At 41.4% G+C, this 26,767-nt stretch overlaps 1 protein-coding gene across 1 annotated transcript in view; it reads right to left on the bottom strand.

Moving 5' to 3' along the window:
• The window catches only part of ADAMTS18 (ADAM metallopeptidase with thrombospondin type 1 motif, 18), a 183,639-nt gene that overhangs the window by 18,556 nt on the left and 138,316 nt on the right, over positions 1-26,767 (bottom strand). Inside the window, exons 17-19 of the mRNA XM_006860150.1 lie at positions 7,824-7,965; positions 5,432-5,558; positions 699-903 (exon numbers count right to left, since the gene is read on the bottom strand). Of these exons, the coding sequence (XP_006860212.1) occupies positions 699-903; positions 5,432-5,558; positions 7,824-7,965 (474 nt within the window). The remainder of the gene's footprint in view (positions 1-698; positions 904-5,431; positions 5,559-7,823; positions 7,966-26,767) is intronic.

The raw sequence follows: 26,767 nt of genomic DNA, 5'->3' as shown, positions 1-26,767 counted from the left end.
ACATTGTCAAGTGTCCCTTGTGCTGACGGAGGGGATCATCCTGGTTGAGCACTTCTGCTATGGTGGGAATTCCAACTTTATGACTCTCAATGGGAGTTAACATCATAGTTTATATCCAACTCCTCTTCGTATTCTTCTAACCTTACCCCTAATTCCCATTTAAGCAAGAGTTCAGTATCCATGATATGGCTTTTTCTTTGGATTGGTGTTTTCCATTTGCTTCAGAGAATTCAGTAGCTGGTTCTGCTTACCAATCTATGCTCAAATGCTTTTCAGTTGAGCTTACTTGTCTAGCCTGGATGACCTCTATGCTGTAATTTCAGAACCTATGAGTCAAAACCCACGTGACAGCACTTAACAACAAAACAAAGAGGATCCTAGAGTCCCGGTGTGGCATTGTAGGATAAACACTGGACTGCTAACCCACCAGCTATTCCTCAGAAACACTATACAGGGTCGCAATGAGTTGGAACCGACTCAACAGCACACAACAATAAAAATACTTCTAAGCTCTTACAAGCTCTATAAGACTCACTGGAAATGCTGGTTAAAATGCAGATTCCTGGGCACCATCACATAAACTCTGTGAAGGTGTGAACAGTTCAGAAACTCTGGGGAGCAAAGACACCTCCTAGAGTTTTGCCACCTGCATCTCCCATGGGGAAACAGATGGATGACTCCAAGTGTTCCCAAGTTACCTGAGACCAGGGCCCAAGGCTCCATGTTGGAGGGCAGGCGTGGGTGTTGCAGACTTGAATCTCCGTGGGTGTGCTCACTGGGCAGAAGGAATGTAAGACCGTGTCTTCCTTCTGGAAGGGTTTCTTCTGGACACACTGGACCTTCCGGCTCTGCTGGCCGCCTGCACAAGACCTGCTGCAGACACTCCATTCACCGGGCAACCAGCTTTCAGTGAACAAGGGAAAAGGAGACTTTGAATCACAGCTTCACAAGTAGTTATGGTGACAGATTAACCACTCGATGAAAGCTTCAATTGATGTTGGAACCAGTGAAAGCAATGAACACGACTTACTCTTTTGCACACTATGAAGCCTACATGGATGTGGTCCAGCTATAGAGAATCACCTTTCATTAACACACAGTTCTAGGGAAAAACTCATTCCTTCCACTAGCATGTCATTGTGAATTTTGGGCAATTCATTCACCCATTCAATCAAAGTTACTGGGATCTTAACTATGTGCCAGGGATGAAAGAATGAAACCAAGCAGTACTTTTTTCATAATAGAGCTGCATACAGTGAAGAAATAGATATGTGAACAAGTGAAATACGTTCTGATGAGTACTGCAAATAAAAATCAGTATGAAGAATAATACAGCACTAATGGAAGAGTGATCAATGAGAAAGAGAGAGAAGAGATGAAGAAGACAAAATGCAACAAGGAAGAGAAGAGCAGAGGAAAAGAAGAGAGCAGAAGAGGAAGAGAAGTGAGAAAGGAAGAAACATAGAAGAGAAGAGGATGAGAAAAAAGTAAGGATAAAGAGGAAGCGGAAAAGATAAAGAAGAGGAAGCAAAAGAGAAGAGAATGCATAAGGGAGTGGAACAATTTCAGATGAAGTCTTACAGAGACTATTTCTAAGTGAGAAATTCCCTGAACTGCTTTTCTGGACAATCTTTAAAGTTACTAAGGGTTAGAGACCTAACCTGGTAGTCTTTATTCAAGCGTGACCAGACCATTTGTTCCATCACAACTATGCTGTATGTTTGAATGATGATCAACTGACACTATTAGTCCTTTTGGACAAATACATCTGATTAATTAAAATGATATGATTTGAAGGAAAATACAAAGCAGACAAATCAGATAGAACTGTTTCCCATTTAAATCTCAGCAGTAATGTCTAAAAATGCGCTTGGTAAATAAATGTTCTAAGGATTCTTTTAGAAATAAACTACTGGTAACATTTAATTAAAAAAAAAACCAAACACAAGGATTCCTGTTGTGGTGCTGCAGGGCAAGCATTGGTGTATGAACCACAAGGTCAGCTGTTCAAACCTACCAGCCTGCCCTCAGAAACCCTATACAAGTTCGCAGGGAGTCGGAACTGACTCGATGGCACTGAACAACACCAACAAGGTAAAAATATGTTTTTCTTATTCCTTTGCATTTCTGTTGCCTTTCCTAAGGTTCCCATAATATTTTCCTCCGGTTTCTCTCACCAGACTGTTGTATGAAATTAAAGATGTTTTGTCCAGAAGATCCAGCACACAAATTCTAGGATTACAGATGTTCTAACCTATGGCTAGTTAGGATCAGCACTGAACTGGGAATCATAAGGTTGTCTGTTTAAACCCACCAGCTGCTCTTTGGAAACCCCGTACAGGGTGACTATGAGTCAGAACCGATGTGGTGGCACTTAAAACTAACAACAACTCACTGCAAAGGAGGAGACCTGGTGTGGCGCTGTGGGTTAATGCGCTAGACTGCAAAGTCAGTTTGAACTGCAAGGTTGGTGGTTCAAGCTCATCAGTTGCTCCTTGGAAACCCTCTAGAGGGTCGCTATGGGTCGGAACCAACTCAACAGCACTTAACAACAGCAACTTCAAAGGAACCCTGGTGTAGTAATGGTTAAGCAATTGGTTGCTAAATAAAACATTGCTGATTCAAACTCACTTGACCTTGAAGGGAGACAGACGTGGCAGTCTGTAAAGATTGATCGCCTAAGGAACCCTATAGCTCCACACTGTTTTACAGGGTCATGTTCAATCAGAATAAATTCAACAGTAGAGGTCAATGATTACAAAATCTACATTATCCCATGGAGCTAAAGATAATCTACCTACCCACCACCATCCAAATGATTCCAACTCACTGGGATCAACCAAACAACCCAAGCCATCAAGTCAATTCCGACCCAAAGTATACAATTTCTGAGAACACTGTCTTCTCAAAGAGAGGCTGGTGGATTTGAACTGCTGACTTTGCAGTTCACAGTCCACTGCTTATCCTATAATGCCACCAGTGCTCCTTACTCACAGGGATGTTGTTGCTAAATGTCATGGAGTCTGTTTTGACTCACAGTGACCCTGTATAGGGGTTCCAAGGCTTTAAATCTTTTGCAGGAGTAGAAAGTCTCATCTCTCTCCCCTGGAGTGGCTGGTGGACTTGAACTGCCAACTTCATGGTTTGCAGCCCAGTGCTTATTCTATGGAGCCACTGTGTTCCACTCACAGTTATTGTTATTAAGTGCCATCAAGTCGGTTCCGACCCATAGCAACCCTATATAGGGTTTCCGAGGAGTGACTAGTGAACTTGAACCACCGACCTTGCAGTTCAAATGGCTTTGCAGTCTGGCACATTAACCCACAGCGCCACACCACTGATAGTGATGGATGATTTTAAATAGAAAAAAAAAAATCATTTTATTTGTACAACGCTATGCATCTGGTTGGTGTTAAGTGTTCCAAATCATAAAGACTCTGGATAGGGTTTCTTAGGAGCAGCTGGTGGATTTGAACCACCAACCTTGGGGTTAGCAGTCCAATGCTAATCTGACAGTGCCAAACCAGGACTCCTTATAATGGATCTTACAAGATGTGAAATGACACGTCTTTTAAGTATACGGAGAATGAGTCAAATTTCTTCCTGCCCTGAGGAACTGTGTTCCTGGCTTCCGGTGCGCTCCCTGAATGCCATGCAGTGATACGCAGTGATTTTATTGGTTCCAACATCTGTCCATAGAGATGGCATCTTTGTCTACCACATTCAAGCGTCTTGCCTTTATATAACAACACAATGACACTGTGAAGGCGGTAGAACAGCATGGCATAACAACTTTTCCCATGATATACCCAGACCCCAGCATCTACCTTAGATGCCAACTCTCCTCCCCCTCCCATCTCGTGGAATGAATTGCTCCATTAGCTTTCTTCATCAGTGGGTTTAGGTACATAACATTGTAATCACATGTATCACTGCAACTCAGTTATCTATTGGCACATCTATCTCCTCCACGTGGTTGGGGGCTCTACGATGGTCGGACCTGTATGCTCTCCACCTCTGCACCCCAGTGCCCAGTTCAAGGCCCGGCAGACATTTATGAGAAAAGAGCAGATAAATTCCTTCATCTTTATAATTCCAACAGTTTGGATCCTTCTTTCTATTATAGTCTTAAGGGAAGACTAGTGTCTGAAAGGGCCCATTATTCCAACAGAAAATACAGGGTGGAGAAGGTGGTAAGGGAGCAGGAGAATCAGCCCCCACCCTGCACACTCAGAGAGTCATTACAAGAGGCTCTGCTGCTTTAAAATAGCCAGCATATCTGTTATGACCCACAATATCATTTCTGTTCGTAGCTGTCAAGAAAGATTTAGGAATTGGATATGAACGAGACTTTCTGCCATACAATGTCTTTCTTTGGTTGACTTTCAGGATGATGAAGGTGAGCAAGGGCCAAGATTAGAAAACATGAGCCTGTCATTCTAGTGTACTGAGTGCTTATACACAAACACACACCCCTTATCTCATAAAGATCAGTAACAATACTGTCATAACCATGTGATCTTTTTTAGAACCAGAGATACTGGTTTAATAAAAGGGGAAGCTCTATGGAAGCCCCCCAGATTTCCTTGTCTTCTCTGTGGTCAGGACACAGCTGGTTCCAGAATCTGAGAAGAATCAGGTTAACTATTAGACATTTGGAATTGGTAGGCGGCTGAAACCTCAAGTGATTAAAACAAACACACTTGTATTAATAAAGAAAAAGCAGATGCACACACACACGTAGACGAGTATAAACAAACTTATGCAGTATGATTGTTATCACCACAAACCAACCAATACTTATTAAAATGATCTGAAACATGGGAGAAGGCATTGCTTTAGAGGAAACTCTTGGTCAATTCGACATAAATAAATTTGGCAGGCGATGAATCACTTCAGAAGAGACTCAGTCTGGCTGGAAAGAGTCCTTAAAATTCGATTTCAAACAATAGTGAGACTAAAATCCATCCAAAACCAAACCCACTGAGTTCCCCATAGGGTACCATAATCAGAGACAAACTCTCTACTTGGTCTTTCTCACTTTGGTTTGAGTTTTGCTACTGTGTAATTTGCATTTGGGGTTTCGTGGTCTGTGTATTATGACTATGAGATCCTTGGATGAGTTCTATAGGATTCTGTATTTTTTAAATGTCTGCTTGATTCAGTTGACAGAAGACAGGCCAGTATCCAGAGGTTAGACAAGAGACACCATCTTGACCCAATTTTGGATTTGCTAGCCAACTGAAGCAAATTTGGGGTTTTCAATTATACGTTTTAATTTCAACCATCTTCTTCTTTCTTCTATTAAATATCTGGGCATGGCATCTATCACGGAATCATCTTTTACAAGAAGAATTGCCAGTAGGCTGTCTTATCAATGATAAAGACTACAAGTACAGACATGACCAGAAACCATGACCCGATGACTTACTAGGCAGGGCAGGAGAAAGCATTGCATATTTTCGGTTCAGTGGCTGGCTTCGTTTTTGCATTGCAGAATGAAGAGCTGACTTGAGTATTTTGATCTCGTAAGCAAATGGCCTTTATGCTAATGTAACCTAATAAAACATCAAAAGTTACACAATTAAATTGACAGAGCTATCCCACCAACCCTTTGTTCACAATGCATACATTCAATAGAAAACATTCTTCAGTGAAACTTCTGCTGATTAAATGGGAAAACCAATGGTGGATCATGTGCAGACCCTAAGATCCACCTTACCACAAAGCACCTTCTACTTCTATATGAGGATGACGCATACAAAAGCAAACAGTGGAACTCAATGAATCTGTATGCATTTATACTCTCAGCTAGCACTGATGGGCGTTTTTTTTTTAAGTGGAATTCCATGTTCTTTCAGTGTTCACTACTCATTACGAAGCATGGATTTTATGTGTTTGAGAATCAATGAATGTGTCAGCTCCCCAAATAAAAATGCTGCTTCCTCTCTGGATTAGGTTTGTTTATATTTATACAATTTTTCTTAAAAGAGGATTTGAGGACAACGAAGTCACGCCTGCTGAAAATGAGACGTACACTCTAGCTCCTGGCGTTGGAAGCAGATTAGCTTTCTGGAGACATTTATCAAAACCACAATGAAATCCCCCAAAGTTCAACAATTTACTTCCGGAGAACCTATTTCTATGTACGCTTCTTCCCGTTTGCTCAGAACACACCAAGGTCAAGTCAGATTCATGTGAAGGGGTTGCTAAACATAGGCAAGGGGAGAATCCCATGATGCACTTCTCCAGCATTCTTCCCTAGGTTGAATGTATTCCCTACAAATGGAAAATGAGTTGAATCTATCCCTTCCCAAGAGTAACTGTGTTTCTAGCTTCAAATACTCTTCCTGGATACTAAGAGGGTATTAGAAATGCTCCCAAAGGTCATTTGATACAGGAAAATCTGCTCATCATCTAACATGAAGTGAAAAAGAATAGAATGAAAAACCTCTATAAGCAGGATTTCTGTTTAGGAAAAATGCCACCTGTGGCATGTGTCTGAATATGCCAAACATCACGTGTGTCTGTCTATGTGTATTTAAAAAGCAATGGTATGATTTAGACTAAAGTGTTAATGTTGGCTTTTGCCAAAGAGGAGTCCTGGTGTAGCACTGAGGGATAACGCACTGGACAGCAAACTCGGTTTGAATCACAACGCCAGTGGTTCAAGCTCACCAGACACTCTTTGGAAATCCTATACAGAGTTGCTATGGATTGTAACCGACTCAACAGCACTCAACAACAACAATCTATCTTATATCTATATGGAGTCCTGGTGTGGTGATGCAGGGTGATGAGATAGACTGAGAAGTCGGTCTGAACTGCAAGGTCGGTGGTTCAAGTTCACCAGTCACTCCTTAGAAACTCTATACAGGGTCACTATGGGTCGGAACTGACTCAATGGCACGTAACAACAACAACAATATCTATTATACAACTACAAGCTTACTAGGTACTCATGTGTGTGTGTGTGAACCACTTGTCCTCAAGTAGACTCTGGCTTATGATGACCCCAAGAGTGTTAGAGTAGAACTGTGCTAATTTTCAACAGCTAACTTTTTGGGATTAGATCATGAGAACTTTTTCTTATGACATACCTTGGATGGACTTGAACAGCCAGCCTTTCAGTCAGTAATGCGCACATGAACCTTTGTGCCACCCAGTGAGTCACATGTGTGCATACTTGTCTCTTAAATTTCAGATGTGTGACTTTTGAACCCTTTGTGTACATGAGCTGTGATTCAGGAGAACTGGTTCTTTGCTGTGTCAAAAAATCCTCAAACAGTTTAATAATATTTGCATTAGCAGTGACAGTCCCTATTAGTGTCCTGGTGTGGTGCTGAAGGATAAGCATTGGACTGCAATGTCTGTTTGAGTGGCAAGGTCCGTGGTTCAAAATCACCAGACCTTTCCTGGAAACCCTATACAGGATTGCTATGAGTCGGGACCTTCTAGATGGCACTTAATAACAACAAATGGATCCAGGATTAAATGTCTTGCTGCAGATGAGCAGTGAGCAAAGTGGGACTATGTCACCACCTTCGTAATAAATTTTATTTATTTATAGATGGAACAGATGCAAACCCAATCAACAAAGATAAAATGTCAGAAGACAAAGCAGAACACAGTAAGAGCAAAGCCGAGCACACAGAAGGAGAATGAACGGAATCAGGAGGAGGTATTAAGCACATTTAGATAGCATGATCAGACAGTTCTTTGTTGCTTATTTAAATGTAACAGTGTTAAAGGGGCCAGGAGTGGTAGACCATGCGCTGTAAGCAGAGACAAGCTTGGAAAGCAGAATTAGCCAAGTCCCTTACCTCCACCACAGGAGACGGAACAATCCGACTGTACTGTGTTCCAGGCATAGATATGTGTTTTTGCTGTGGTCTGAGTTCCATTGGTGACCTTCGGAAGTGCATACTTCCAAGCTATGCCCGGATTTTTGCCTTGCATTAGAATCTGGATAGTGTAAGATAAAAATCAGAGATCAAGATACAGGTCAGACCCTGGAATTCCAGAAATCTCACTAAATGTTTTACAGTGATTTGTATGACATTTTGACCTGAATCTTGGTCTAGTCCATTGTTTCCAAGTGTGTCATATGTTGACTTAAACTTTTCTCATGACACTTCAAAATGCATAACTTCATACCATTAGAACTGTAACTCAGACAGATACAGAACTGGGAAGTATAACTTGACACTGGCCATAAATCCACAACCCACAACTGTATACCATTAGCAAAGCAAAAAGAAAACAAACAAACAAGAAATAAAAGCATTATGTTGGGAAAAGAAAGAAAGAAAGACAGGTTGTGTTGGTAATCAGCTCTCCTATTAAGGTAGAGAATGTGGTTCTACCGCACAGTGGCGCTCTGTGTAGGTTAGTTGAAATTTTAAACAAACGTGTTTTATGATACATCCTGAGTTACAATTTGTATTCCCTCCAAAAGCTAGACACAATGGAAGTACGCCAAAAGCACACACACACAAAACTCTTCGAGTTGCTTATCAAGAATTACAAAATTCAGAAGAGCTTCCAACAAGATCTTCACAGATTTGTCTTTTAACTGTTTTCACCATCTGCCCCTGAGACATCCCAGCCAGCCCACCTGCCTCTGACCTGTCCCAGTCCTTCCTGGGGGACCAGGAAGCAGACTAGTGACAGAAGAGGGACTGGAATCAGAAGGTTCTGCCTTAGCAGGTTCATTAATTCACTTCACCAATATTTTAGGGTCATCTACGCGCAAGGCTGGCAGTTCAAACTCACCAGCCACTCCTTGGAAACCCTATATAGGGTCATTATGAGTTGGAATCCTGGTGTGGCACTGTAGGATCAGCACCGGAATGCAAACGATAAGGTCTGCATTTCAAACCCACCAGCTACTCCTCAGAAACCTTATCAAGGGTCGCTATGAGTCGGGATCCACTGGACAGCACTTAACAACTTAATAACAGGATGAGGGAGTCCAAAGGAACACAAGACACAGAAGCAGGGATGTGGGTGGAGTATGAACTGGAATGGATTTAACTTCAAAAGGGGATCTCAGAACATATGAGGGGGTTTCAAATAAAATTCACGGAAAAATTTCATTATCTTTTAGTTTCATTTTTTCAACAAACTTTTTGAAGTCCCCTTGTATCTAACCACTTTAGGTCAAACTTCTAAAATAAGACCACACAGTTGCTGGGTGATCCTAAAGTCCTTATCTATATGTCTCTGTGCTGGTAGTTTCTGCGCCTTAACCTTAAAACCCTTCTTTCCCAACTCTTTAAGGGAGTTGCCTATTTTTTCATTGAAAAATGCAGACAGAAGAGAATTCTTTAACTTGTGCAAAGTCACACAGTTCATTAGGAAATGAGCTTTAGACAGAATGCAGAACCTCTTACAAAAATGTGCCCAAATGCTGTGGTGTATCATTTGGTTGTTGGTGAGGGCAAACCCATAAGATCTGTCTGCTTTGCAAACCTCCTCCTTGCTTAACTACCCCCTCCCCAGCACCCCCACACTGGTGCTCAAAGCATGAATATAAATAGCCAATTCTCTGCCTCCCCATGGGTCCTGTGGAAAATTTGCCACCACTAGAACTGGGCATTCATGTCCAAGAGGTAACACAGATTGCCAGTCAAAAATAGGAACCCTTGGCCCTCTGTCTGTCTGGTGGGATCCCACCTCAATTACAGATGGGCAGATTGCAGCTGCCTAAAGACCTCCCATTAATCCAGACCACTCCTTAAGATGTTACAACATGTTTTCCACTTTGCTTGTAGTTTAAATGTGTCTAGGAGCACTATGGTTTACTCTTCAGATTCAGTGGTGTGGATATTAGTTTGCTGTGCAATGAAACCAATCTTGGTACATCCCAGAAACAACGAAAATGCTAATATGATAATAATAAGCAATTTCCCCAAAGAAGCCACAAAACGCAAAAAGAGAAATGAAGTTTGCTTTGAGGATTTCTGTTCTCTCTTAAGTGACAAACTGTTCTACTTAGTTCTCTATTCAGTTCCTGGAATGTAATGAAACTAAGTAAAGATCGCAGGAAAGTAAAATTCTGGAGCTAAAAGCAAGAATCGCCCTGAACAGACGATTAGGAGCAATAAAGGGAAAATTCCTTTCAAACTCTAAAGAGATTTCCTTATTCTGGCAGAAGCAAGATGAAAAATAACACAAATTTACTGTAAATGTTCCTAGGAACAAGCAAACTTTAACTACTAACTCCTAAAATTTGTGGGTTATTTTTTGTGTTACTATGCAAGGTCGGTTGGAAGCACAAGGTCAGTGGGTTCAAGCTCACCAGCCACTCCTCAGAAATCCTTTGTAGGCTCGCTCTGAGTTGGAACCACCTCGACGGCACTTAACAACAATATTGCGGTTTTATAGCCCATTGCTTCTAAGGCATATTTTTGCTTAATTTGAAGGACATATTAACAGAGTCATTAATGCATAAATTAACAAAAACCTCTCAACTTAAAAAAAGTAAAGTGACTCAAAGCTATGAGGTCTAAATGTGTGTATATATATATATATATATATATATATATATATACGTATGTGCATGAAAAGTTGTACATGTGATCAAACAGGCTGAAAGACAGTATTTGTATTAACTAGCAGAAATTGATGACTTTAGAATTTGAGTATCAGTTCATAAATTCTTCCTCAAGGTTAAGTTTTTAAATAGGCACCAAGACCAAATGTGTAAAAGATTAGTACATTTCACTTGCAATATATTAAGTGCTTCTCAGTGATAATTAAGTTATTCTCTGCCCTGTTTTCATACTGTTTCAGGAGACAACACAGTAACGGAATACATGGCAGTGACCTTCTCTCTTACTTTATTTGGTGGTTGTCATCATCAGTCCTTTGAAAAGACCAACCACTCAGCTAACAGAATTTCCACGAGTCTTTCCTTCTTCCATGTTTTCAAAGAGAATGACTTTTGTCAAAGAAATCAACCCCAGGAGTAGTAGGATAAGCAATGAACAGCAAGGTTGGTTTGAACTGCAAGGTCGGTGGTTCAAATTCACCATCCACTCCTTGGAAAACCTATATATGCCTGGTTGCTGAGTCCAAACCAACTCGATGGCACTAAGATAACAGTATACAATGAAAATGTTCATTGCGCAGAAAAATTATTAAGAATTTTAAGGTGACAACCGCAGAGCCTTAAACCAAACATAGAGACTCTGTGAGTACAATGCACTGCACAACTCTGCAGGTTTCTCACCTATGACGTCAGCCCTGTCCAACCTCTTATCCACGTTTCTTAAGCTGATCAAGGGTTCAGACACGATTTCCAACTGACCCTGTGGTCCAACGTGGCTTCTCCTTTGTTCCTAGAGCCCCTAATCTGGTGGCTTTGTTCACACCTGAATATCTCAACATGACATGGATCATCCATCATTTTAACCATCCACAGTTCTTACCACACAAATCAGGAACACAGGAGGCCCTTGGAACAATGTGCATAAGGCCACAGAACTAAGATTACAACTGCCCTTACAAATGCTGGAAGCACATTTGGGATGAGATATAATTTGCAGATGATACTTCCCATCAATCACATCTATTTAAAAACATTTGCAGTGATTTTGTCAAGAGTAGCTGATTGCTTTTTTCAGCGCTAGTGAAAAACATAAATGTTCCCGGGCCACAACTCCCTCGCATAATTTTAAAACATCACAAGAAAGCTGTTTCTAAGCCACCCCAGGTTACATGGCAGGATACACAGCCACGCTGTTAAACGCACACATTTGGGAAGACTGTCGGTGATTCAGTCTACTTAACTGGACCGGGTCCAGAAACTTTTTCAGCCAACTGGCAGTGGTCTCTAATTTACAGCTGGCAAGCTATGTCCTTAAGCGTTTCCAGGTCCTCAGTAGAGCTGTTTAATGTCTACCTTTAACACACTAGCCACCTGACTTCAGACAACACTCCACAGCTCTGACCACAGGGTGCAGAGTTATAAAATTTACAGCTTCTTAAGTTCGAAAACCACAGACTGGGCTGGAATCTACCAACTGCCTTCTGAGGCGGGAGTGTGACAAACTCTGCTCAGCACACACCAAGTTATAACAAAGGACAAATAGAATCCGCTTAGGTCAGCAGCATTCTTTCTTTTCTTCTCACTTGCTATTTTTTAAATGTTACTGCTATAAGTTTGCTCAACCAGCTTTGTAGTTATTTTATTTTTTTAAGGCACTTCTTTTCTTTTAAAGATAATATTCTAATTTTGCCATGGAAACCAAAGAGTTATGGCTGTGTGTTAAAGACTGACTTTTTCTTTAAGGCACGCTAGAAAATTGGTTTCTTATCCTCCATAATGTATTTGATTGACTTAAAAATCATAATAGCAATACTTATTAAAGGTTTATTACGTGCCAGGTAAAACAGTTACATGCATAATCTCATGAAAAGTTGGTAGTACCATTACGAGGTGTTTGCGCCATTATTAATATGAGAATATTGCAGATGAGTAAACAAACATATAAGGGCACTTTGCTACCTAACAGTGGTAAGTCTGGGACCCAAGTCTCTGATATTGTGCGTCTCCTAGACCTGAACTCTCCACCTCTTGCCACATTTTTCGTAAACTCTAAAACACAACATCCAGGATTCCAAGTTGACATTTTAAAAACAGCATTAACTGCTGAGATGATTTTATCACTGGGGCATAATAGCTTGTGATAACCTTGACCAATCGCACGCATAGTTGAGATAGTATCGCAAGGCAATAACGTCGCTACCAGGTTGAATTCTGAACATTTCATTTCTCAGACATGCTAGCATCTGATTGAAGCTTCTATGGTTTTTAATCTCCTCAATCTATTTTACCCTGTGTCTGTTTCAATGTTTCATTTCACCATGGTTTTAACAACTGAAATCCACTACGCTTGACAGGTTGGGCCTTCCCAATAAATCATGAATTGCATGAAAGTATGTAGACGGATGTTGCAGGAATGGGACAATTCATGTTGGAAGTTCATGTCATCTTTGGCGTCCTCATGATGTTGAAATTCTGCCAGTCTTCCTTACATTCTTTGTTTACTTCACAGCATGAAGAACACGAGTAGGTATCATCGCTGCTATTCTGTGTGAGTGAATTGGATCTGACAAAAGGCAGTTTTCCAAAAGCCCTCCTCAGGGGATTGAAAACTCATCTGGAAGGCAGTTTCAGAGGTGTAGGCTGACACACCCACCCTCCACTCCTGTTCTGCTTCAACTCTTCAACATTCCACAGCGTTTTGTGAAGCATTCTCTGACCCATTACCTAAGTACTGGCTGAAGGGAAGGACCTCGCTTCTGAAAGCAATGGCCACCTCTAGACAAATGGCACAGCCTTCACCAAAGCACCTCGGAATAGGTCTCAGAGTCTGATTTTTTATCATCTGTTCCAAATCAATTCTCCATCATTTTTTTTTTTGGTCTCTTTTGTGTGTTGGGTCTTCAGTTGGTCCTTGCTACTTATCAGAGCTCCTCCCCCTTGCACTGACTTTGTCCTGAAGCACATCTTTACTCATTTATTCCTTCCCCTCAGGGAGAACTCAGCCAGCAGGATCACCAGGAAAGGGCGAGATAGGAAGGTAATACTTTGTCAGTTCATGTCCTGTCATCTCACTGATCAATGTGCGGTCCACCTGGTTTCCCGGACATCCCACCTTTTGCCAAGAGTGAAGGAAGTTGTTTATTATAGTAATTTTCTTTAGATGTCTTTTCCTGCCTGGGGACTGTCCAGCGGTTAACCTATTTCTCATTTACTGGCATCACCACATTACTGTAGTTTCAGCTTCAAGGTTCTTCCTCGGCACACTATAAAAAGGGAGCAGGTTTTCAAAGAGTTAAACGCTCCCCTTTTGCCACTTCTCAGAAGGGAAATCTGAACATAAATAGCCTGTGTTTCTTTTAATTTTAGAGACTTAAGACAAGGAATGTTGTAAAAACACAGGGGATCAGATTTCATGCGGACAACAGCAACCTGCTTATCATGGCTTCCAGAATGACAGGGTGTCTCAGACATGGAAGAAGGTACTTTTTAAGGAAATGCTCAACGTGAATTTCCTAACCTCCAAGCTTCAATTGCAAGCAAGTCTAGTAGAAGCTGTAAGTCACTCCTTGTTGTGTGGTGGGCGGGGTGTGTATGTGGATGTAACAGAAAGAGAACCCGAGCAAACTATAGAAGGAGACAGAAACACAGACATGGAAACAGACAGACACTCAGAGACAGAGATCAAAAAACCTTATCATCAATCACTTCTAAAGAATGTATCATCTCTAAGTGGGTACTTTGGCTAGTCACGAAAAAAAAAAAAAAGCATATTTGTATTTTTTAATCTTTATTGTCAAAATCTCCTAAAATTGTCTATTATATACAGACATTTTGCACAATGCTTAAACATGGAACAAAGTCACAGGTGCTAAGTTACCTACACATAAACCTCAAAATGGAGCCCTGGTGTGGCATTATAGGATAATGCACTGGACCGTAAGATCAGCAGTTCAAACCCACCAGCTGCTCCGTGGAAAATCTATACAGGGTCATTATGGGTTGGAACTGACTCGACGGCACCTAACGACAACCACCACAAACATCAAAACAGAAAAACAGTGCCATCTTCAGTCCTGCTCAAAAAGCCCAGCACATGTCTGCTTCAGATGAAATGATGCCTTTCCACCAAAGCCCAGTGTAAAGTTCAACTCTGAGCCTGGTTTTCACTTTCTACCACTTCAAAGTTCATTACTTACCAACATGTATGAACCTTCACGCATGCACGCACGCACGCACACACACACACACACACACACACACACTTTCCATTCATCTCTTCAGGGAGAATTACCACAGATTTTAGCTTTCCTTGGGGTTCCTACAGTCAGTGAGACAAAAATAATACCGTGACGTATCGATCATTCTCAAAATATTGCTTACACATAAGCCTGCCTTTCAGACCTTGCAGAAGATGTGTGAGCATACAAATTTAATCCCTTACCTATCAAGACAGACCTGACTTACAGGGAGTGATTTGAACCAAATAAATGTGTGGAAATGATCTATCATAACCTCAGAAATTCCATGCTTGCCCAATCAATTATTTCGTTCTCTTCTGTGAGAGGTATTTGTGTTAGAGTAAGAGTGTTAAGGTAGTTTTTGTTTCCTGGTTTTTTTTTTTTTTTCCCCAGGCAATGCAAGAAATACAATCCAGGGTCATGAAAACACGGTTCTTTCCCCCAAGTCATTTGCATGCATGTGCATGTATGTATGTCAAAATAAAACTTGAGAGATGAACTCCAACAATGCTTTAAAAAGTTAAGACCTCTGGCAATCATATAAACCCTTGATTACTCTGAGGGATTTCTTTCCCTTGTCATAGAGGAAATCAACAGGGAGCAATGTTGTTAAAATTGACATCCACCTGCTGCAAAGACTCCAAGGAGAACCACCATATGTAACAGAAACTGCATCATAATGTCGGGCTGGCATGAGACTCCATGATAAACGCAAAGATCTGTTTTCCATTTAGGTTAAACTCTGAGCTTCCCTATGAAGACATTCCATAAACTTTTGACATATAAAAATAACCAGAAGCAGAAGACATTTTTATTTGGTGTCAGGCCATGACCTTATTTCTTGGGGTTAACTGACAGCAATCAAACATTTGAGGGATTGCATTACTCTGCCCCATGCTAGAAAACCCCCAGAAGTTACATGGAAAGATCTGGTAAACCCAGCCTGCTGGGAGGGCAATTTGCTACACTCCCAGGTTGAGGCGAGAGGACTGTGAGTGCACTGGTCAGCAACTTGCTACATGCAAATTAAATCACTTGGAGAAAGGCAAGCATGGTGGGAGGTAGGCTGATTCCTCAGATGCAGATTTGGAGATCAAATTTCAGTACTCCACATGCCTTCCACTGGGCTTAACTTTAAACTGTTGCATTCTAAGGCCAGTCCTAAAAGACGACTGAATCCAGCGGTTTTTAAGAACGTGCACAGCAGAAGGCTAGGGCTCTTCAGAGATGATGGTTGTGGTCTGGGGCCAATTGCTGTCAAGTGGATTCTGACTCTTGGGGACCCCCATCTGTCTCAGAGTAGAACTGTGTCCATAGGATGTTGTTTTTTTTCCCCCCAGAAGCAGACCTCAGTCCTTTCTTCTAAGGTATACTTGAACTGCCAATCTTTCAGTGAGCAAAGGAGTTCATTAACCATTTATGGGATGGAGGATTGAAATGGGATAAGATGAGGCTGATCTCTGAGCTTATGACTTCTCCTTTCAGCTGTTTTATTTATCATTACCGTGAGTGAGAGAGATTTCAATTAGAAAAGAAGATTTCACATGTAAATGAATGAATTTTGTTACCATGTGCCATTCACTCAACAGATAGAATTTTGGGGCTAAGCACTGGGATCCACTAACAACTCTCAGAAGCCCTATACAGGGTCGCTATGAGTCAGAACCACCTTGACAGCATACAACAACAACAACGATGTTCCAGATACTATTATGCCAGTATGGAAGATAACAGAAAAGAATAAATGTCCTGGTGTGATGCTGTGGATTAATGCGCTAGATTGCAAAGTCGGTTTGAACCTTAAGGCTGGTGGTTCAAGCTCACCAGCCGCTCCTCAGAAACCCTATACAGGGTCTCTATGGGTCAGAACCAACTCGACGGCACTTAACACAACAACAAGGCTGCTGCTGCTATTGTTTTGTTAGGTGTCGTTGTGTTGGTACTGACTCAGAGCGATTTTATGCACAACAGAACAAAACACGGCCTGGTTCTGTGCCAACCTCACAACTGCTGCTACAGTTGAGCCCACTGTTGCTGCCACTGTGCTAATACATCTCATCGAGGGGTGGGGTCTTCCTCTTTTTCTCCAACCCTCCACTTTACCAAGCATGATGTTCTTCTCCAGGGACTGGTCCCTCCTGATAATATGTCTGAAGTATGAGAGATGAAGTCTCTATATGCTGGCTTCTAAGGAGCATTCTGGCTGTACTTCTTCCAACACAGATTTGTTGTTCTTTTGGCAGTCCATGGTACTTTTAATATTCTCCTTCAATACCATAACTCAAATCCATCAATTCTTCCACTGTCTTCATTATTCACTGTTCAACTTTCACATTTAAGTGCAACACACACACATACATACACACAAATCATGACTAGTCAAATAAAGTGCTTTAAGACATAGTGGAAAACACCAGTTCAGCCTGGGAAAATCATTTTCAAAATGACGAAAGTGGGAATCAGGTAGTTCAAGTAACTTATTCAAAACGACTTATTCTGAAAGAGTGGAGTAAATCACGTTGGTGTTAGGTGCCAGTGAGTCAGTTTTGACTCACAGAGATTTGATGTACAACAGAACAAAACACGACCTGATTCTGGACCAGCCTCACAATCGTTGCTATGCTAGAGACCATTGTTGCGACCACAATGTCAATCTCATTGAGGGTCTTCCTCTTTTTCACTGACCCTTGAGTTTATGATGCTCTTCTCCAGGGACTGGTCCCTCTTGATAACATATCCATAGCATATAAGATGAAGTCCTGTCATCCCACTTTCTCAGGGGCATTGTGGCTGTACTTCTTCCAAGACAGACTTGCTCATTCTTTTGGCAGTAGACGGCACATTCAATATTCTTTGCCAACATCATTATTTAAAGGCATCAATGTTTCTTCAGTCTTCCTAATTCACTGACCAGCTTTCTTATGCAACGAGGCAACTGAGAAGACTACATCTGGGGTCAGGCGCACCTTAGTCCTCAAAGTGACATCTTTGCTTTTTAACCCTATAAAGAGGACTTTTCAGCACATGTGTCCAATGTAATACATCAGTGATTCCTTAACTCTTGCTTCTTTGGGCATTAATTGCGGATCCAAGTAAAAGGAAATCCTTGACAATTTCAACCTTTCTCTATTTATCATGTTTACTGGATCAGTTGTAGGGCTTTCAGGTTTCTTTATGTTTAGGTGTAATCCATACTGAAGGCTGTGGTCTATGATCTTCATCAGTTCATATCAGATGCTCATTTCCAACTGTTCACAGTTAAGCTCCCTGTTCTAATCCATACTGTCTCCAATATGAAAGGGATCGACATAGTAAAATATACTATTTAAAGATTTTAAAGACCTGAGACTAAAAGTTTGGGCAACCTGGTTTATGTCATTATCATTGATGTCTTGCCAGCATCTAGTTATTGAGTGGACATCAGTGAATGTTTGTTGCTGAATTTTTTGCCAGATGTTTAGAAGATGTGAATTTCTCCAATATTTAGCACTGAATGGACACCGATAAGTGTTTGTTGTTGACCTTTTTTGTTGTTTTTTAAATCAGATGTTTAGAAAATGTTGAAAGAGAACAATTGCTTTGAAGGCATGACCTAAATCACTGTATACCAAGAGAGTGGTAGATGGGCATTAGCTAAAATACTGGGAGGATCTGAGGCAATACATAAAAACAGGAGAAAAACAGGGACATTTCTTAGAGCGCTGTCCTTACGTGTGTTGGCAAACAGACTCTGAGCTCAATTTTACACCACAGCAAGAACTAGTGCACATGTACTCATTCTCAGTAGCCTGAAGAAGAGAGTGATTTCTGTTGCGGAGTAATACTTTCTGTGAGGGAACAGAATTCTTTATGCTGGAAGGTTACCACACTTTGATTTCAACATCCCACAGGATTGCAAAACACGTTCAAGATTTTTTATATTGGGGTTAACGCATTTTTGGCTCCCTAAGTATTCATTTTGGTTCAATTCATACTTGTTATATGGAAAGGCATTCTGAACTTTAATTAAAAAAAAAAAAATAGAGTTACGGATACTTGGATACTAATAGTCTAGTTTTGTGGAAAAGGAAAAAGTAATTTAAGAATTTAAAAAATCACTGTATTCCAACAAATTCTGGAAAAGTATGAATGCATGATAAAAATTGGCTACAAACTTAAACACAATCTCCTGAGGACAATAATGTGTTATTTAAATATTAAAGTCATTAGCAAAAATTCTTGAAAAAGATAAATTAGACATAGTACTAAAAGTTACTGGATTTTATTTAAAATTTTTTAAAGCTCCAAGCATATTTGCAAGTTTTGAATGAAATCATAATCCTCTTGCAAAAATACAAGCAAAGAATGTCCAGTTAATCATTCAAATTTCTATCTACATTGTTTTTAGGCAGGTTGCATTCTCAGGACATTAACTGAAGCTTTCACAGAATCTTTGAATACAATGACTACCTAAATACGTATAAAAACAATAGCCAAGCAAATGGTGACTTTGCCTTGTTGTTGTTGTTGTTAGGTGCCACCGACTCATAGTGACCTTATGCACAGCAGAACGAAACACTGCCCGACCTCACTACTGTTGCCATGTTTGAGTCTATCTATGTTTCCACATGGCCAAATCCATCTCACTGGGGGTCTTTCTCTTTTTCTCTGACCTTCCACCTTACAAAACATGATATCCTTCTCCAGTGACTGGTACCTCCTGACGATATGTCTGAAGTATGAGAGACGAAGTTTGGCCATCCTGGCCTCCAAGGAGCACTCTTGGATGCACTTCTTCCAAAACGGATCTATTGGTTCTTTTGGCAGCCCATGGCACTTTCAATATTCTCCTCCAACACCATAACTCAAAGGCATCAATTCTTCTATGGTCCAGCTTTTGCATGTATATGAGGTTATTGAAAATGCCGTGGCTTGGGTCAGGTGCACCTTAGTCCTCAAGCTGACATCTTTGCTCTTCAGCACTTTAAAAGGGTCTTGTGCAGCAGATTTGCCTAATGCAATATGTCATTTGATCTCTTGACTGCTGCTTCTGTGAGTGTTGATAGTTGATCCAAGAAGAATGAAGTCTTTGACAACTTCAGTCTTTTCTCCATTGAGAAGAATGTTGTTTATTGGTCCAGTGGTGAGGATTTTTGTTTTCTTTACATTGAGATGCAATCCATACCAAAGGCTGTGTGCTCTTTGATCTTCATCAGTAAATGTTTTAAGTCCTCTTCACTTTCAACAAGCAAGGCTGTATCGTCTACATATTGCAGGTTGTTAATGACCTTGCCTTACTGTGGTGAAATTGTGAGTTGGGGTTACTTTGGATTTTATTGTAGTTATCACTCTATTGTTTTTTGTTTTTAAGTGTTGCCAAGTCAGTTCTGAATTACAGTGATCTTGTATAGGGTTTCTGAGGAGCAGCTGGTGAGTTTGAACCACTGACGTTATGGTTCAAATCGACCTTCTGGCCTAGTGCTTATCCTACAGCTCCACAACAGGACTCCATCATTCTATTAAATAGTTGTTATTAAGTGCTTGTCAAGTTGGTTGTGGCTCATAGCAACCCTGCATAGAGATTCCAAGGAGCAGTTGGTGAATTTGAACCACTGATTTTGTGGTTCAAACCAACCCTGAGGTTGAGTGTTTATCCTACAGTACCACATCAGGACTCCCTATTAAACAGCAGTAAAACAGGATTGGGGGAAGTGGTATTTCAGTGATAGAATTCTTGCCTTCCCTGCTGGAGCCCCAGGATCAATTCCTGTACAATGCATGGCATGTAGAGCCAGCTACCAAGCATTTGCTAGTGGTGACTTGCATGTTGCAATGATGCTGAACATAACAACTGGACAGTGAAGAAGGAAGACCATTAAAGAATTGATACATTTGAGTTATGCTATTAGAGGAGAATATTGAAAGTGCCATGGGCTGCTAAAAGAACAAACAGATCTGTTTTGGAAGACGTGCAGCCAGAGCGCCTCCTGGAGGCTAGGATGGCCAAACTTTGTCTCTCATATTTGGGACATATTTTCAGGAGGGACCAGTCAATGGAGAAGGATATCATGTTTGGTAAAGTGGAGGGTCGGAGATAAAGAGGACGACCCCCAACAAGATGGCCTGGCACAGTGGCAGAAGCAATGGGCTCAGGAGTAGCAATGATTGGGAGGTTGGCCCAAGACCGGTCATTGTTTCGTTCTATTGTGCAGAAGGTCGTTATGAGTCGGTACCAACTTGATGGCACCTAACAACAACAATGATGCTGAACAGGAGTCCTGGTTTGGCACTATGAGTTAATGTATTGGACTGCAACGTCGGTTTGAATTACAAGGTCAGTGGTTCAAGCTCACCAGCTGTTCCTCGGAAACCCTATACAGGGTCGCTATGAGTTGCAAATGACTCGATGGCATTTAACAATAACAACATATGCTGAACAGGTTACAGGGAAGCTTCCAGACTAATATGAAGTAGAAGGTAATGCCTGGTGATCAACTCCAAGGATCAGCCAATGAAAATCTTACAGAGCACAGTCCCGCGAGGTCAGAATGCTATGCTCTATAGGGTAGTCATTGGCTGATTCATTACTGAGCTCCAAACTACCATAGCTTCAGTCCAATTTAGCCTCGAGTTCCTCTATAATTTTTCTAAAATAAATGAACTGAAAGTGTTGAGGGAACATCTCTAATGCACTAGCCTCTCTGAATACTAAGTATTGTGAGATCCTCAAGAGATCATATCCATCCATGGGCAGAGGTAATAGGACCTATAACCAGGAGTTTGGAAGATGATGGGAAGATGAAAGAGAACTCACAGCCCAAGTGTCTGACCAATGATGAAATCTCAAGTATCTCTTGGGGCCAGACATTCCTTTTACTTAAGATAATATTTAAAAATCTCTATTTTTACATGACATCACCTAGTATTAAAGCACTTGTCCATTTAGAAAAATATATTATACAATTCTAGGAGTTTTGTTTGCCCTGTGTTCATCAGTTTTCTAATGACAGTCTGAAGTTTATATATGTCAGAAGAGAATGATTAGGATAGTAACAAACACATTGCACCAAACACTTTCTAGACACTGAACTTAAGGTATCCTAAATTACCTATACAAAGTCTCTATAGTGGACACCAGGTGTGGCACTGTAGGATCAGCACTGGACTGCGAACCACAAGATAGGCTGCACAAACCCACCAGCTGCTGCTCAGAAACCATACACATGGTCACTACGAATCAGCATTGTTGCTGTTGTGAAGTACTGGCGAGTCAATTCCGACCCATAGCGACCCTGTATAGGCTTTCCGAGGAGAAGCTGGTGAGCTTGAACCGTCGACCTCACAGTCACAATTCAAATGGCTTTACAGTCTGGTGCAATAACCCACAGCACCACACCACAACACCTCTTCATAGTTACCTAATACTATTTACCCATTTTACAGATACAGATATTACCTGAAGTTATTATGACAGAAAGAAATTTGCTCTGGTTACATAGTTTGTTAGGTCTCTTGGTCACACTATCTGGGAAACATTTGACTTAGAAGGTGCATTTTTAAAATCTGTGTACTACTCATCGTCCTTAGTAAATGTTTAAGGACAATCCTCCTCAGTAACTACGAAATGGAGAAGGATCCTTCCATTTGTATTCCCACACACTGGACTGCTAACTACCAGGCTGTCAGTTCAAACCCATCACCCACTCCTTGGAAAGCCTACACAGGATCACTAGGAGTTGGAACCGACTTGAAAGTACTCAACAACATGAAGAAGACCCGTCTACGATACAATGTCTGTCATCTACAAACAGACCTCTCGTACTGCAGGAAATCTTAAGCTTCTGAAATCTAAAGCAATGGCTTGCATGCTTTTGAAATTGTGCAGCGGACACTTGGCAGGCTTCTCTGGTTGCCTCTAGAGATGGTATTGAATTTCACTGAGGAGATATTTGCCAAGTGTATGAAGCTGAGTTTGCATAGCTTTTGAGTATGGAATTCAAACACAGTAGTAGACCTTTGGAGCCCTAGTGATGGACCACAGGATAAGCATTAGTCCAAAAGGTCGGCTTCATCTGTAAGGTCAATGGTTCAAACTCATCAGCACTCCTCGGAAACCTTATATAAGGGTGCTATGAGTCAGAACCAACTTGACGACACTTAACCACCACAACAAAAGACTTTAAAAATCTGGACAGAAACCTAGACCGTTGAAGAAGCCATTCCTATGTCTCTGGAGAAAAACATTTCTACTTTCATGCTGGGGGGTGTGCAGGTGCAGGGCAAAACCGCATGACAAAGTGTCAAGGTGATGAAAGGTACGCAGGAACATGCTGAATCCCCAGACACCTGGGAGGGTCCCGTTTCCAGACAGCAGCCAGTCTCTCCATGCCAACTGTGGCTCCCACGGTTTCTTCATAAGCATATTCTTGACATGACATTTATTTGGCTACTCCCAAGAGGCAGTTTATCACGAAAACTGAGATCCAAGCATTACCCTCTGCTATCTGTTCTGAACAACTGATTTATATCTTCATGCCAATGCTTTCTTGCTGCTGTTAGTGTTGTTGAGAATATACACAGCAAAACACACATCAGCTCAGCAGTCTTCTACACATGAGTACAATTCAGTGACGCTGACGGTGTGTTTTGAGTTGAACAACCACTCTCACGTTCATTTTTGGGGTTGTTCCTTCCTCATTGATGTGAACTCACTGCCCACTAAAGTTCCTATCTCATCTTCTGAGTTGCCATTTTCAACTTGATTCCCTATGGTGGTGGTGGTGGTGGTGTGTTTTGGAGTCGGTTTCCATTCATAGCAACTCATAGCGACCCTGTACAGGGTTTCCGAGGCTGTAAATCTTTAGGGGAGCAGAAAGCCTCATTTTTCTCCCGTGGAACAGCTGGTAGATTTGAACTTCTGACCTTGTGGTTAGCAGCGTAACTCGTAAGCTACCAGAGCTTCTTAATTTCACTATGTTGTTGTTGTTATGTGCCGTGGAGTCGGTTCCGACTCATAGCGACCCTGTACAGGGTTTCCGAGGCTGTAAATCTTTACGGGAGCAGAAAGCCTCATCTTTCTCCCACGGAACAGCTGGTAGTTTCAAACTGCTGACCCTGAGGCTTGCAGCCTGATTCGTAACCACTACGCTACTAGAGCTCCTTTGATTTCACTATAGATGGTCTTAAAAGAGCATAATGCTCAAGGCAGATATGTTCTATTAGCTAAGATAAACTACTGTCTGGTTTTAGAAGACTTCAGGGGATATTTTTGGTAAACTTTAATGATGATCTCTGGGCAATAGTTTCAGGAGTCTATCCAGCCCCCTCGGTTCCAGAAAATCTGGAGTTTCAAAACAAGCTGAAATTCTGTTCTAAGCTTCCCCTCTTTTGATATGAACTCTTCCAAAGAATCGTTGATTGAGAGGTGCAGTAATGGTGGCCACCGTGTTCTTCTGATCTCACGCAAAGACGGCAGTTGTTCGTGGAGGCAATTAGCCACACCTTGCATTTTCTTCCCTATTCTGGACTCTCGCTTTTCCTCTGTTACTCCAAGCAAACAGTGTCAGACCAAGGTTCTTTTAGATGCATTATAAATACATACTCAATGATTTGATAGTTACTATTGAACATCTCAGAGACATCTCAGATATAAGATGACTTAAATGGATTTTACTGCCCATTCCTAAGCCAGTGTCCAGTCACTCCCAAACCAGCTGTACTGGCAAGACCACTGACACCTGTCAAAGACATGGGTAGAAAACGGAGCCCCTGGCAGAGTACCCTTCTCTCTTGCAGTCCATACCTGATACGTACCGAGTAACTTTTCTAACAACATTCAATCCTCAATTCATCTTCACCGCTCCCACTTCTGTTTTGACTTCCATCAAATCACACCCGGGACCCTAGAACAGCCATCATCCTAGTGCCTCAATTCAACTCTTACCCCTCCAATTGCTTAGCTATACATCAGCTGGGACGACATTTAAACACAAAGTCCGGACATGCATCTGAGGATGAAATGCAAACTCCCTGTCACAGCTGGTAATGCTTTCTGTAGCCTGCTCCCCTATTGTACTCACCTAGCACCCAAACCATCTTGTCTCACTGCACTGGAGCTAGACCAAGAGCCCTGGTGGAACCACAGTTAAATGCTCAGCTGCTAACCAAAAGGTTGGTGATTTGATCCCAACCAGTAGCTAGACGGGAGAAAGAGATTACAGTGTATAGCGTCCCATGAGGGCAGTTCTCCTCTGTCACATGGGGTCACTAGGAGGTGGAATGAACTTGATGGTGCCTAACAACAACAATGGAGCCCTGGTGTGGTACTGTAGGAAAAGCACTGGATTGCAAGGTTGGTTTGAACCGCAAGGTTGGTGGTTCAAACCTACCAGCTATTCCTCCAAGCCACAGCACAATTATCTCATATACAGATGGAAACTGGCCAATGAGTAAGGAAGACCATAGAAGAATCGATGCATTTGAATTATGGTGTTAGAGAAGAATATGAAAAGTACCACAGACTACCAGAAGAACAAGCAAATCTGCGTTGGAAGAAGGATAGCCAGAATGCTCCTTGGAAGCCACGATGGTAAGACATGGTCTCTTCTACTTTGGGTATATTTTCAGGAGGGATCAGTCCCCAGAGGAAGATACTGTGCTTGGTGAAGTGGAGCATCAACTGAAAAGAGCACAACTCCCAATGAGATGGAATGATACAGTGGCAGCAACAAAGGGCTCAAATCTAACAATTGTGAAGATAGTGTAGGACTGGGCAGAGCTTCATTCTGTTGTTCATATGGACACTATGAGTAGGAACTGACTCAACAACACCCAATTTCAAAAACAATCGATCCAGTTTTCCCTCAGGACAGGACAGGACAGGATCTCAAGGCATGGAATACAGGAAGAGTCAAGGGCTTAATTTAAGGCATGGATAGTTTCACTCTTCTTCTGTCTAAAGTTGTAGCAAATTGCAGAATTCATTTAAACAATGTCAAGCTAAATGCACTAAAAAAAAAACAACAAAAAAACCCCATGCCTGTCCTCACACAGAGTCAGATAAGTCAGTCCCATCACTGCCCTCACCATGGACAGCCAAGATCATCACCAATATCATGACCAAACAGAATGGACTCAGTGATTAACCTGAGTTTGTGGGAAAACGACCCATTTTTTGGTGAACTTTTAGAAGTCCCCTAGGGTATAGAACTGAGAACATGTAGAATGCATATGCATAGAATGCTTCAGTTTGGACAGAGAAAGTATCTGTCTCTGAAAGTACTTTATTTTCTCCTGTCTTCGGACTCAAATGTAAGCCCTTAAGAGCAGGCACTATAACCACTTCCTCAACACCAAATACTTGGAAAATACAAATTGTTCGAAAGGAATGAAGTAATATACATAAGGCAGAAAGAGGAACATCCAGACTTTTAAGTACAAACCGCTGAACAAGTTTCTGATAGCCATCTAGTCTTAGTATCTTAGTTTCAGACCAACTTTCTGGTTTCCATAGCTTTACATCTGCGTTGAGTAGGATAAATAAATGTGCCTCATTAGGAAATTTAAATCTAGAAGGCACACATTGCAAAGCAGCACACACTACCTATTCCCTACCTCTAGAATGCTACGTTCCACCTGCAGAGACACCCACAGCAGTTTCACACGGAAGGAAAGCTTTACTATGTATGATGAGAGCCCAAACCCTTCCATGTTCTGTGGAAGAAGTGGGTGACTCAGAAATACTGGTCCAAACCTCAGCCTTGCCATTATTAGATGGGTTTAGACACATAGCTCAATCTATTTGATGCTCAGTATTCTCATGCGTACCATGGAGATTCAGAAGTGCCTACCTTTGAAAGTTGTGGGAATGAAAATACCAGTGTATGAAACTGATTAATATGTCAGTTTCTCACACTTGTATGTCAGTTTCTCACACTTGTATGTCAGTTTCTCACACTTGTATGTCAGTTTCTCATACTTGTATGTCAGTTTCTCA

This window comes from Chrysochloris asiatica, unplaced genomic scaffold (genome assembly GCF_000296735.1).
Source record: "Chrysochloris asiatica unplaced genomic scaffold, ChrAsi1.0 scaffold00037, whole genome shotgun sequence".
NCBI lineage: Eukaryota > Metazoa > Chordata > Mammalia > Afrosoricida > Chrysochloridae > Chrysochloris > Chrysochloris asiatica.
Note: the sequence above shows the minus strand (reverse complement) of the source record. Positions and strands in the feature narration are given on the sequence as shown.